A 15,352-nucleotide genomic window follows, 5' to 3' on the forward strand; every position below is an offset into this window, starting at 1 on the left:
TACCTAGTTCTCTTTATCACACTTTCACAAATGTCAACATCACGTCATTGCCACAAACGTTCGTGAAATCTTTGTTGTAGTCGGATTACTAAAATAGTGTTTTTCAATTTTTTTTACTCGTAAACGTTGGAAAATGATCAGTGGAAATATAGTTATTTTTCGTGTATTATGACGAATACCAACACCCAATCTCCGAGCCAGGGTAATTAACCACATGTGACTTAAACAACACAATTTCATTGTAGATTCAATATGGAGAATTAGTGATGAATGGTTACAAAACTGATAAGTTGGATAGGCTTCTATTTTTGTAAACTTGATTCTTTCTTGCTCGATTTATAATCACACGACTCTTAGACTAATACCAGTAAGTTAATACCAGTAAGTAATACAGTAGTCTCTGAGACACTTTATTGGTTCACTTTTTATCATATCAACTATTAAAACATAACATAATGTGCTCATTTATAATCTCATTCTCATTAGTATTAATTGTTGGATACGAAAGGGGGAAAATGTGATCGAAGCAACACACAAATGAAAATACTGCTGTCACTTGTGAGGGTATTTTTGAGAAATCATATTTTAATTTTAATTAATTTATAAGTAGCTCCGTTCAGAGTTCAGACCTCAAGCGAACAGAGCAGAGGCGGAATAGGTTTTCGTTAAGGTGTTTTGCTTTCCCTGGAATCTTAATAATAATAATAATAATAATAATAATAATAATAATAATAATAATAACGTACAGACTCTGGCTAAAACAGGCAAACTCAAGATTGCGACTGATACCTGTGACAAGTTTAGAATGCTTATTCTTGCAGTTCAAGAAACGCGATTTCGTGATTACGATCACTTTGATTCAGGTGGATATCGAATATATAAGGGAGGCCTGCAACTAAACTCGCAAATAGTAATTTACATATTTTGGGCACTGCATTCCTAGTACATAACACCATACAGAACTCGGTGATAAATTTTACATCACCTTCGGAACGTCTCTCTCTACTCGCGGTTAAATGTGCTAACAAAGCCTACACACTGGTTAATGCACACGCTCCGGTGAACAGTGAAATTGACAAAAACAAAATTGAGAAGTTCTGGTTGCAACTCGAACAAGCATTCGCCAAGATACCTCAGCATCACGTTAAAATTCTCCTTGGGGACTTCAATGCACAAATCGGCAGGGAACGAGAATACAGAAGCATCATTGGGTGCTTTTCAGCACACAAGAAGACTAATGCCAATGGACATCGCCTAATCAACATATGTAGAATGGCTAACCTCCAAATAATGTCCACACACTTTAAGAAACCTCCGTGGAAAATGACCACTTGGAAATCACCAATCAACTACATAGGTGAATACCAGATTGATCACGTAGCCATCACAAGAAAATACTCTCCTGAAATCATGAATGTGCGAGTTCGCAAGGGTTACGTAGAGTCCGACCACCATCTTTCACAAATCAAAGTCCGCTTCAGACCTAACCGGAAAAGTTATCAGAAACCTAAAATACCACGCTTTGATCCAGAATACTTAAAAGATCATGCACAGGAATTCATGGAATCAATGCAGACTAACACAGAAACATGGGACACCCTTCTTGCAACCATTCAAGACTCAGCGAAGAAACTTGGCCAACCTCCACGAAAACGTAAACACAGGTGGTGGACTGCCGATTGCGTTAGAGCTCTGGAATCCCGCATGCAAGCCTGGAAGAATTGGCATAGTCACCAAACACCAGAAAATTGGAGTAACTTCATAGAAATACAGAAGCGAACAGCCAAAACTATTAGACGAGTTAAACGTATCTACCACCTCAATAGATTGTCGGAAATCGATTACGATTTCAAAAGGAACAAAACACTAGAAATTTCTATAGAACTTTTAGAGAAGAACTGACTAACTACAAATCCCCTAGTATTTGTTTTCGTCGCATCGATGGAACACTTGAGCCGAATACAAAAGCCAACTGTGACATCTTAAAGCAGTACTTTGAGGCGTTACATAACTGTTAACCTCCTGCCGAAAAACTGTAATTCAGCATATCCACCCCAAACCATGACTCACTTCCACCAACACATGACGAGATACAGAATATTGTATTAAATCTCAAAAACAACAAAGCACCAGGGGAAGATGGTGTAACTGCCGAGATGCTCAGGATCGGAGGTGAGGTCATTATTGACCGATTACAAGCCATCATTGCGGATATATGGGAGAGCGAAATCATACCTGCAGAGTGGACAGCTGCTTTGATTCATCCTCTACGCAAAAAGGGTGACAAGACAGATCCGAACAATTACCTAGGTATCTCTCTCCTCTCAATTGCTTACAAAGTATTCTCTCGTGCTCTCCGTACCAGATTAGAACAACAGATAGAATGGAAGACTGGAGAATACCAGGCGGGCTTCAGACCTCACCGATCGTGTGCAGAACAGATCTGGAACCTCAAGATGATTCTCCAACATCGCCAATCAATTCGAACAGTGGTCACCTTTGTTGACTTTAAAAAAGCTTACGACTCGATTGACCGTGCCACCCTATTAGCTGTACTTCATGAATATGGTGTTGACAACAAAACAACGAAGTTAATCCAACAGACTTTAACTAACACAACTTCTAAAGTGAAATTCATGGGCGAAATCTCCGTATCATTTGAGATAAGAACAGGCGTGAGGCAGGGTGATGGATTATCTCCACTGCTGTTCAATCTTGTACTAGATAAGATCGTTAGAACATGGGAGAAGGAAGTACACGGGATAAATATGGGAACGAGAGATAAGCGAATCAATATTAAAAGTGTCTTGCCTTTGCTGACGACCTAGCAATAATCACCCGCACTCCCGAGGAAGCCAGAACCGCTCTTGAGAATCTGCATGAGATTGCTATTAAGACTGGCCTCCAAATATCATATGAGAAAACACAATACATGGACTCCAAGAACACCAGTGTGGAATCACATGGGACCAAATATGGCAGTATCACACGAGTTAAACATTTCAAGTACTTAGGTGAAATTATCGGAAACACTGGTAACGACAGGATAGCCAACAAAACCCGTGCCGAAAAATTACGTAAAGCCTACACAGTCACCTGGAATATCTACAATAAGAAATCCCTTTCCATCCAAGTCAAGCTGCGTCACTACCATACAGTAGTTCTTCCTGAAGCACTCTACGCGATTGAAACATCAACACTGACCATCAATATCAATGGCATCGAGAAAATGGAACGGCAAATACTTAGGAAAATATTTGGACCAAAGTTCCAAGATGGAATATGGATGCGAAAAAGCTCGGAAGAACTCTACTCGCTGACCGAAAGATTCACTTCAATCGCCCGGAAAAGACGTATGCAATTCTACGGACATCTAGCACGAATGGACGACTCGCGACTGACCAAGAAAATCTTCCTCATTATCAGCGGAACCCGACAAAATAAAGTACGGTGGCTTGCTGACACCCAAAAAGATCTCGCAGAAGTCGGCGTTGACCCACTGACAACTACACGGGTTACATTTAGACACAAAATTAACTTGCACAGCTTTGAAGCCAGACAATGTACAAGAAACTTGAAACTCCAGGAGGCATGGACTCAAGAAAGACGACAGACTCACAGTGCGAGGATGAAGAAGTTTTGGGAGGATAAGAGAAACAAGAAGAAGAATGCTAACTAATGGTTCTACGTGCTCCTTAGAGGGCCTAACGCATATAATAATAATAAGAATAATAATAATAATAATAATAATAATAATAATAATGTTATTGGCTTTACGTCTTACTAACTACTTTTACAGTTTTTGGAAACGCCGAGGTGCCGGACTTCACTTTAACAATTCGCTTTACTTCGCACCGACACAGATAGGTCCTACGACGACGCTGGGATAGGGAAGGGCAAGGAGTGGGAAGGAAGCGCCCTGGCCTTTATTAAGGTACAGCCCCAGCATTTGCCTCGCGTGAAAATGGCAAACCACGGAAAACCATCTTCGGGGCTGCTGATAGTGGGGTTCGAACCATTATCTCCCGGATGCAAGCTCATTGCTGCGCACACTTAACCGCACGGCCAGCTCGCCCAGTAGGTGGCGGAATTTAGTCCATCAGGTGTTCTTTTACGTGCCAGTAAATCTACGACCTGAGGCTGACGTATTTGAGCACCTTCAAATACCACCGGACTGAGCCAGGGTCGAACCTGCCAGGTTGGGGTCAGAAGGCCAGCGTCTCAACCGTCTGAGCCACTCAGCCCGGCAGTGGAATGTTTATAGTACGATTGCTCCATTATACGTTTTAACACTTTACTGGTATGAAATGGTTCTCGCTAGCTGGCAAGAGTCCATACTTCGATTTTAGTAGGGATTCATCAATCGAAAAGGCTGAAATTAGACGAAGAGAAGAGTAAAGAGATGCTAAGTACAAGTACAGTATTCACAGTCTTGATGAATAATTGAAAGGGACTTGAAGTGTATTGCATGTACAGTATGTATGTAATTAATGTTTCCTATTTTAATGTAAATGCCTTTGCTGGCAGGACCTAGTGTTTACAGTGCACTATGTCTTCTGGTATAGGCTAGAGCAATTTTCTTACTTTCATAGATCTGTCTCTGTCTTATCCTTGGCTTTGACAATTTGAAAGTGACTGAGGTATGAGCGATGCTAGTAACGCCAATCCTTATGCAGCCAGTCCCTGCTATGAATGGTGTGAAAATGTTGCTCATAGGGTCGGTTGGTGCATGCATTTCAGTGGGCTTGGCAGACTGACATGTAATAGCAACTCTGGCTCGGTGAGGAAAGCAACGGGAAACTACCTCACTCCTCATTTCCCTAGTACGCCTCTTCAGTGATGCCTAGGCCATCTATGACAGCTGATGGCAGAGCTGTTGAGGATTCTACCAGCGGCATCGCTGACGGACTGAACATACATACATTTTAATGTAAACTGTCAGTATAAAATGAGCTGCCTAGCCGAGTCCATAAAGGCGTGCTCTGTTCACCCGGAAGGACGTGGGTTCGATTCCCCGTCAGGAAGTCGAAACATTTCAGAAACGAGATCTCAACCTCTGGTTCACCCACCCTAATAAAAATGATTATTAGGTTAATTCCTGGGGGAAAGGGCGCAGGGCGTAGAGCAAACCACTCTATTCCGCTTAGTACCCTCATGGACCTGTACGTGGATGGCTTTGCTTTGTCACTATAGCCTGCAGATTATTTGAGAAACGAAATAGTATTCCGCAGTTGAATACAAGTTTAGTATTTTATTTAAACTTTTTATGCCCAGTAATATTATTTACTTCAGTCAGATACATCTGTCATTTCTGGCGATGTGCTTTCCAGTTCTTGGGTGTTATTCTGTTTTATGATTTTCCTTCATCTTGCATATTCTGTACCCATACCCTTCATTTTCGGAAATCATCGAATTATATCCGAAAGCGGGCGACTAGTCACTCAAGTTATATCTTTATAAATCTCTTTCATCCTTCCTAATGGAACGGACACCTTTATGTTAAGTCTCTCAAGACTGTGATTATTATTTTTCCAACTGTGACTGTACCTTAATTAAGGTCACGACTGCTTCATTCCCAATGGTTTCTTATCCCTTCGTCACCGAAAACCTGTTGGAGTTACTGTAGCGTGACGTTAAATTGTTTGCCAAAAAGAAAAGGAAAAAAAAAAAAAGTTCTTTTTCCGCCTTGTGTAAGTGAACCTACATCATATATTTATTATTTCATAAGTTAATGAATTTGGCATCAAGTTACGTAGGAAGCATTGATTCTTTGTTTGGAAACCCCTGTATTCCATTCTCAGAGCATTTCTTTTCTAATAGAGTGAGGTAGGCAAATAAACCTGTACCAGTCGCTGCGCGTTATCAGCTCTTGATGCCTCGTTAACGCCGGCTAAAATACGAGCATGAAAGTGCAGTATTTTAAGAACGTGTTGCAAGTGACTTGAAACATCAGGTGGTTGTGGTTTCTGGTTCTGAACATTGCTCAGAACTCTGGGAAGATGATTGCCGGGTACGTGGAGTCTCTATGCAGCGGGAGTGTTCCTTGCATTGCGAGGTTATTCGTCTTCCAAGTAGGCATACTGTACCGTGTTCGAGGTAAGTTGCATCGAGAGTAGACGTAGAAGTTACGAGTAGTGTTCGATTTAATTGTCCTGTTTTTGTCCTTGCACGCGTCATCCTCTAGAGCAGAACGATTGTCCTTTTAACAAGGACTTTGTGGGAAATTTGTCTGGGAACAAAATGATAGAATGAAAAGAGTGTTTCTCCTCTCTGCTTGATGGAACAGTTTTGTGCGAACGTTCCCGTGTTTCACTCTTCCGCGCTCGTTCTCTTTCTCATCAGTGACGTCAATCAACCTGTTGTATGTGACGGACAGTCGAGCGTAATCATTTAGATTTAGGTTTCGTTTAGATTTCGAGAATGTCATAGACATTATGATTTCCAATTCGTCTTCTCTCCTCTTTGTATGTGCGCCTGTTACTTGGGATCGGCACCACATTTAATTTTAGCCCAGTTTAACGCCCGAATGTATAAGGTATACTGCTAGTACGTGTTTTTGTAGTGGTTGACTGTGTTATGTAGTGTAAAGGAACATGTGTGTATTACGACAAATAAAAATACCTAGCCCCCGAGCCGGATGAATTAACCATGCATGGCTGAAATCGATCGCGATACCCTCTGGATCGATGACCAGTACATTGACCATTCGGCAGTACGTACGTACATACATACATACATACATACATACATACATACATACATACATACATACATACATACATACATACGTCTTCATTAAAGAGTGGCATGCCTTTCAGCTTTCAGATTGCAAACCTCTGTGAAACAACTATACTCCTCCACAATCTTATATTTGTAAGTAGCTCTGTGGTCTGTTCCATACCTCTGAACTTTAAATAATTAAACAAACAGAGTCTAACCATCGTCGAATTGTCTCTCCCTACTTCACCTACCCTAAATAGCTGAGTCCTTTATCTTCTAAGTCACCTATCTTCTAACATTCGTCTTACATGACCCCACAACCGAAGCCTGTTTATACACTGACTGACAGAGCAAATGCAACACCAAGAAGGAGTGGCCAGAACTTTATGCCAATTGCAGGGTAGACTGACGTCACTGAGGTATGCTCATGATGTGAAATGCGCCGCTGTGCTGCGCACGTAGCGAACGATAAATGGGACACGGCGTTGGCGAATGGCCCACTTCGTACCGTGATTTCTCAGCCGACAGTCATTGTAGAACGTGTTGTCGTGTGCCACAGGACACGTGTATAGCTAAGAATGCCAGGCCGCCGTCAACGGAGGCATTTCCAGCAGACAGACGACTTTACGAGGGGTATGGTGATCGGGCTGAGAAGGGCAGGTTGGTCGCTTCGTCAAATCGCAGCCGATACCCATAGGGATGTGTCCACGGTGCAGCGCCTGTGGCGAAGATGGTTGGCGCAGGGACATGTGGCACGTGCGAGGGGTCCAGGCGCAGCCCGAGTGACGTCAGCACGCGAGGATCGGCGCATCCGCCGCCAAGCGGTGGCAGCCCCGCATGCCACGTCAACCGCCATTCTTCAGCATGTGCAAGACACCCTGGCTGTTCCAATATCGACCAGAACAATTTCCCGTCGATTGGTTGAAGGAGGCCTGCACTCCCGGCGTCCGCTCAGAAGACTACCATTGACTCCACAGCATAGACGTGCACGCCTGGCATGGTGCCGGGCTAGAGCGACTTGGATGAGGGAATGGCGGAACCTCGTGTTCTCCGATGAGTCACGCTTCTGTTCTGTCAGTGATAGTCACCGCAGACGCGTGTGGCGTCGGCGTGGAGAAAGGTCAAATCCGGTCGTAACTGTGGAGCGCCCTACCGCTAGACAACGCGGCATCATGGTTTGGGGCGCTATTGCGTGTGATTCCACGTCACCTCTAGTGCGTATTCAAGGCACGTTAAATGCCCACCGCTACGTGCAGCATGTGCTGCGGCCGGTGGCACTCCCGTACCTTCAGGGGCTGCCCAATGCTCTGTTTCAGCAGGATAATGCCCGCCCACACACTGCTCGCATCTCCCAACAGGCTCTACGAGGTGTACAGATGCTTCCGTGGCCAGCGTACTCTCCGGATCTCTCACCAATCGAACACGTGTGGGATCTCATTGGACGCCGTTTGCAAACTCTGCCCCAGCCTCGTACGGACGACCAACTGTGGCAAATGGTTGACAGAGAGTGGAGAACCATCCCTCAGGACACCATCCGCACTCTTATTGACTCTGTACCTCGACGTGTTTCTGCGTGCATCGCCGCTCGCGGTGGTCCTACATCCTACTGAGTCGACGCCGTGCGCATTGTGTAACCTGCATATCGGTTTGAAATAAACATCAATTATTCGTCCGTGCCGTCTCTGTTTTTTCCCCAACTTTCATCCCTTTCGAACCACTCCTCCTTGGTGTTGCATTTGCTCTGTCAGTCAGTGTATTTAGAGCTTCACCCATCGATTTCATTCTTAACTTAGCCTTTATCTCCTCATTCCGAGTACCTTCCTGCCATTGTTTCCACATGTTTGTACCAGCAATCATTCTCGCTTCTTTCATGCCTTTTGCTTCTAACTTATGAATAACATATCTTGAGTCCTTCCAGCTTTCACTCCCTCACAGCAAAGTGGGTCTGAGAACAGACCTGTGTATAGATAGTTTTGTCGGGGATCAGACCACTTTCTTACAGAATATAGTTGATCGCTACTGACAGCTCACTGTATTAGCTTTGTTCCACGTTGATTTAATTTCGCTTACTATACTACCTTCCTGGGAAAATACACATCCTAAATACTTGCAATGATTTACTTATTTCAGTTCGGGATTACCGATCCGACATTCAGTCCTCTTAGATTTTCTCCTCCCTACTGACATTACTTTAGTCTTTGAAATGCTAGTTTTCATATCATACTCACTGCACCTATGTTCTTCCTCCCAGGTATTAGATTGCAGGGTTTTAGCAGTCTGCCATTAAGACCAAGTCACTTACATAGGCCAAACTGCTTACTACATTTCCATATAACTGAATCCCTCCCTGCCGTTTCACACCTTTCAGTAAGTGATCCTTGTAAACTATGAACAACAGGTGAAAGATTAGAACCTTGTCTAAAACCGGTGACTACCTTGAATCAAGAACCTATTCTACCGTAAATTTTCACTGTGGCTTGATTGTCACTATAAATGCCTTTGATTGCCTGGAATAGCTTACTCCTAAGTCATAGTCCCTCAGTACGGCTATAGTCCGACTCGTTGGCTGAACGGTCAGCGTACTGGCCTTCGGTTCAGAGGGTCTCGGGTTCGATTCCCGGCCGGGTCGGGGACTTTAACCTTAATTGGTTAATTCCAATGGCACGGCGGCTGGGTGTATGTGCTGTCTTCATCAGCTGTCTTCATCATCATTTCATCCTCATCACGACGCGCAGGTCACCTAAGGGTGTCAAATAGAAAGACCTGCACCTGGCGAGCCGAACCCGTCCTGGGATATCCCGGCACTAAAAGTCATACGACATTACATTTCATAGTACGGCTATAGAGGATGGTTGTCTAGTTGTACTTTTAAAACAATAATCACCACCACCAGCACCTCAGTTCGGCCAACATGTTTTCCCTCGGGACTCTGTCATGTGCCTTCTCTAGATCTATGAAACGTACACATAACTGTCCGTTGCTCTCTTAGCATTTTTCAATTACTTAGCGCGTACTGAAAATATGGTCCTAGTTTTCAAGGCCGTGCCCAGAAATATTTTTCGGGCTTGGGGGTGGAGTCGTGGTGAAAAAACAAAAGCCATAGGAGCAATAAAATATCCTGCCGGTGGGGCTGGTAGAATGCACTCACGGTATCCTCCGCTTGTCGTAAGAGGTGACTAACAGTGGGACCCGGTGTGTGTGTGTGTGTGTGTGTGTGTGTGTGTGTGTGTGTGTGTGTGTGTGCGCGCGTGCTTAATTTGGGAGCGTGGATTGGCAACCACAATTCCCGTAGCTGAGTCTGGCATTGCTTATACTTATTTGTGTCAGACTCCTCACTTTAATCTTTCCTATCAGACATCCCTTGGTCAGCACTTATTCTCATTCGACCCCGACGTTGTTAGGTTTGCAAGGTCTGGGAAGTCTTTAATTTTCAACCCCTTCGTTGACCTTCCCTTTCTTTTGCCGATGCCTTCTTTTTTGGAAGATCGGGCATCTTTCATATTCCTTCTGATTAGTGTTAATGATTGAATAATAATAATAATAATAATAATAATAATAATAATAATAATAATAATAATAATAATAATAACAACTAGAGGACCCGTGCTGCTCCATAGCATTCTTTATACATAGGTCAGATAACTCGTCTTGATATGCCTGTCGCAGTCACATTGTTTTACCTGTCCTTCTCAATAGTTTTATGAACATTTAATATTCTCTGTGCTTCGACCGTATCTGGATCTTAACATTTTCAAACGATTTTGCCCGAGATAGTGCAACATACGGTTGGCCGTGGACGAATACTGGTTCGGGTAAGTAGACTACCCACTTCTTCAAGAATTCTTTCCTGCGCTTTATTAATGATCATACAGAAGGCTAGTCGACTTGAGACATTCCCGTCTGTACGTATGTATACTGTTTTCTCTTAACAGCATGTAGGCTATTGGGGACATTCTGCCATCTGTTGAGTATATTCAGAAGCTGGGGAAGGTCAGAGAATCCAATAGTATCTAGCACAGAATGTATTCTTCCATCATCAGAGGGAATGTATATTCTCTGGCTTCACAGGTACGGCCTAATCAAACATGGCTGCATGCAGTGACATTACTGAGGAAGAACATCACATATATCAGAATATTAATGAAAGTGTTAGTTGCTTAGCAACCTGCTAAGTGCGGAATGTATTGCGGGTTAGGGTAAGCCTTCGCCTACAATTATTGGAGTGATCATTTAATGATTTGATTTTATGATTACTCAAAGTTGGCTGAACTTAGGAACATATCAGTGTTTCATGATTCACCGGCAGGTAATTCCGGAGAGAATAAAACAAAAATGAAGCAAATCGGCCCAGTACAAGGGACGGCGGATTTGCCAAAGCTGTTTTGGTAGATAATAATAATAATAATAATAATAATAATAATAATAATAATAATAATAATAATAATAATAATAATGGCGTTTGACATCTGGAGGGGTGTGGTGTGCAGGTCTTTCGAGATGACTCTCTATAGGCGACCTGTGTATCTGTGAAGATGAATTCTAATGGCACATACATCTAACCCCCGAACCAGAAGAATTAACTAATGAATGTTAAAATCCTCGACGCGGCCGGGAATCGAAAATGATGGGCCGAAGATGTTAACCACGTTTGGTTACTTCTTCTCTCTCGGAGACTGAGTGTTTGTGATGATCCTAATACACCTTCCTCTACACACAACATATCGCACTACTAACCACCACAGAAACATCCAGCAGTAAATAAATCCCCCCCATCTCCATATAGGGTTGGCTTCAGGAAGGAAGGCCCAGATAACTGGGAAAAGGCCAGGAAAATAGAAGCATTTCTTTATTACCTGTACCTGAAACATGAGCTGCATGAACTCATATCAAAAAGTGAAGACTACGGTAAGTTTCTAGGATATAACCATTCAAATCTATAGGTATTTCAACACTTACTGTCTCTAGACAATATACTTTATGTTGTCCATTTTCTGTATGTATGTGAAGTTAATAAAAGGCCCAAGCAAAACATTTTAGATAAGAATGACTTGGTCTGGAGTGTAGATAATTGAATAATAGTGCAGAATTTATTAAAAACATTAAAAATAAGCAAAATTCACCGAAATTAAAATTTTCATGTATGTTTCCAGTAAATTTGTTAACTATATTCAGAGGGAAACCTTTAAAGACGGTGCAGTTCTATATATGTTCTATTTTCTTAAGTCTTTATTTCATAATAGTTTTAATTTGATGGGTTTAATTTTTGAAAACCTTTATGTGCTGTTTAAATTTGTCATATTTTTATTTCGTGGAGTGGGGTTGAACCTTACTACCCCCCCATCCCTGGGTGCTGCAGCCTTGCTGGTTTTCATTCAACTTACTCACAAACATCGATCTCACCCTTCTTTCCAAAATGCCATTGAACACCTTGCCTAGTGTACTAATCAGTTAAATACTTCGATGTTGCAACCCCTCCTGTTCCCTTGGTTATAGATAGGTGCAGTTACTTCTTTCGTCCAATCAGAAAGTACCTTACTAACATTCCACTCTAATCCCATTACTCTGTGAAGTGATTTCATCCACGCTTTCCCGCTAAATTGTACTACTTCAGGTCTAATTTCAAATATTCTGGCTGCTTTATGACGTCCTTTTATCATCCTTTCCACTCCTCAAGCGTAATTCCACTGCCATCATTATCCTCCTCCCCACGAACTCGGTGGTTGATTGTGATTTCAACAGAGAGATTTCGTTTTACGTTGAGAATATTTTCAAAATAATCTGCCCAGTGATTCCCTGGTATGTACTATGAGTTCACCTGATTTTCCTCTTCTAAGCTTGCTTGTTACAGTCCAGAATGGTTTCCCTGCCGCTTGACCAAACCTTTCTGGCTTAAAACCGAAATCCTTCCACTATGTCTTTTTGGCGTCTACAATGATTAGCTTCGTTTTGTTCCTTTTATCAGTGTACAATTCGCTATCTGTATCGGTTCTTGTTTGGAGTCATTTATGATACGCCCTCTTTTTAAGGTTTCAAGCTGCTCTGACTTCATCATTCTACTTTTTACCGTCTTACCGAGTGAGATGGCTACGTGGTGTAGCTCACGTAGTTGCCATCTTGCATTCGGGAGATAGTGTGTTCGAACCCCACACTCAGCAGCCCTGAAGATGACTTTCCGTGTTTCCCATTTTCACACCATAGATGGGCTGGGTCTGAACCTTAATTAAGGCTTCCTTCGCAGTCCTACCCTTCTCCCATTCCATCGTCAAAAGATCTGAATCGGCGCTGCTTTAAAACATTAGCAATTCCTCTTCTCCCACTTCCCCACCGTCTTTACACACAGTTGTTCCTAGGCATTCTTTTACTGTTTCTACTACAGCATTTCTGTGTACCACACATTCTTTTTCTATATGCTGGGCCGGCTGACTGTTTGTTCTTTGGTACTTTTCACTAACCATATAATGTACTTGTCTAATTTTCGCATCCTGGCGATTTCCTATCCTTTTTCGTCTGCAGACAGATTTCACTATTAGGCCTGGTGAAACTTGGTTCACTGAAAATCAGCTAGTGGTCTTTATCATAGAAAAATCCGTGGAATACTCGCACATTCCTAACATATTTCCTGAATTCAAATTCTGTTATGATTATGGTCTATTATGGATCTGGTACCCCTGCTCTCTTGCTGAATAGCCATATGTTCGAAGAATGCTTCCCATTATTATTAGCTTCCATATTATCTTCCCCGTATTTACCCATCACCTTCTCATATCCTTCAGTGCTATTTCCAGTTCTCATATTGAAATCGTCCTTAGCACTATCCTAACCGTGCTGTTATTATTATTATTATTATTATTATTATTATTATTATTATTATTATTATTATTATTATTATCGTATGGCATTTACAAGCATAATCTGTAAAAATATACAATTAACATACACATTAAAATATAGAGGTAATTAAACTAGAATGTCCAGCTTCGACAACCAGTCCACTGCACTTGGTGTCAATTCATGCAGAGTCCGTAAACCGTCCTTAAATGCTGACAGTGGACAGCTCTCAACAACATGAAGCAATGTCTGCTTCTCAGCACCACACTCACACGCAGCACTTTCACAATATGATATCGCTCCATGCTTCATAAAACTTGTCTATTTCACCCTCATCTGTTCCCTCGCGTGGTGAAAACACAGATGATTCTCATCCTAATTCGTTTAACCGCTAAATCTATCCACTTCATTCGTTCATTTACGTGCCGAACAGAAACTATATTACGTGCTATAGTTTTCCTTACGAACAGTCCTACCCCTCATTCCGCATTACCTCTTTCGACACCTGTTCTTCGTTATGTCCCCTTTCCCGAAAATCATTAACTGCTAACATATCCATACGCATCCTCGTTGTTGACGCAGCCAGTTCTTCTTTCTTTCTTTCATAAGCCCTAGTAATATTGATAGTTTCCGATCTAATTCGATGTTCTTCGCCAAGTCGTTTCCAAGGATTCCCTGACCTGCCAAATGGTAGTGAGACTCCGTCACTCCCATAGGTATGAGCCTTGCTCAAAACATCCTCACCGTGTCGGTAAATTTTCTGTGAAGTAGAATGCTACCAATCGAACAAGTGAAACAGTTCGCTTATGGTACCTCAGTATCGTCTTATCGCTGGATGGCAGTGTAGATGTAGACGTCAGCTGCAGAATTGGCAAATCCTCAGCAGTGTTCAACGCTTGCGACCCATCTGGTCCGTTTCAGCGGTCGATAAACAGACGAAACTCAAACTTAATACAACACTCACCGTGCCTACTGCGATCTATGCCTGTGAAACATGGAAAATGACGGCGAAAACAGCACGGAAGCTCAAAATCAATCAATCAGTTACCACTGATTTGCATTTAGGGCAGTCGCCCAAGTGGCAGATACCCTGTTCCACCTTCATTGCTCGCGCAAAATTCTGGGTGTCACTTGGCTCGACCGACAAGATATTGTTGCTGAGTGTCGAATGCGTCTAGCTAGCCATATTTCCGCTTACCAGACATCCAATACTCGAAGAACGCAGTGCAGTGAAAGCCACCAGGAAACCGATGAAATGTAGGCAGACGCAAAACATGGCGTCAAAAAGTTCAAAGACGACCTACGAACAGTTAATAACATCAGGTGGGAGATATCGAGAACACCGCTTCGAACAGGACTCATTGGCGGAAGCTTGCTGCCCTATGCGCTTCGCGCGGAAGTAACCATTGAGGAGTAGGAGGATGACGATGCAACCGTACTTACACATAGTCTCAATGAGAATCTCTCCTCTAACGGGTTAGGGACCACCGGTGAATATTATAGTCTTAGCCGCTTGAGCATGAGGAGGACCATGACTCAGAATATGTCCAAGATGCCTAGTTCCTATTCCATAGCTACTGCTATTCCGACCCTGAGGACCACTTACACTGGACTACACAGTCGTTGCCCATCGTTCACAAACTAGGAAGTCACTACAGGAACCCATGCCATGAACCATCCAATAATAATAATAATAATAATAATAATAATAATAATAATAATAATAATAATAATAATAATAATAATAATAATAATAATTGTGAGCGTGAATTATTGACCATTTGTATGGCACACTGGCGTAGCC

At 42.5% G+C, this 15,352-nt stretch overlaps 1 protein-coding gene across 7 annotated transcripts in view; it reads left to right on the plus strand.

The window, feature by feature from the left end:
- ATP7 (copper-transporting ATPase 1) overlaps positions 1-15,352 on the plus strand; it is a 570,660-nt gene that overhangs the window by 253,794 nt on the left and 301,514 nt on the right. Inside the window, exon 1 of one of the 7 annotated variants that reach the window (XM_067134920.2) lies at positions 5,991-6,096. The exons of the other annotated variants lie outside the window; for them this stretch is intronic. Coding sequence (XP_066991021.2) covers positions 6,026-6,096 — 71 coding nt within the window. The 5' untranslated portion in view covers positions 5,991-6,025. Of the gene's footprint in view, positions 1-5,990; positions 6,097-15,352 lie in introns of those variants that run through there. 7 annotated transcript variants of the gene reach the window in all.

The sequence above is a fragment of the Anabrus simplex genome, chromosome 1, assembly GCF_040414725.1.
Source record: "Anabrus simplex isolate iqAnaSimp1 chromosome 1, ASM4041472v1, whole genome shotgun sequence".
Lineage (NCBI taxonomy): Eukaryota > Metazoa > Arthropoda > Insecta > Orthoptera > Tettigoniidae > Anabrus > Anabrus simplex.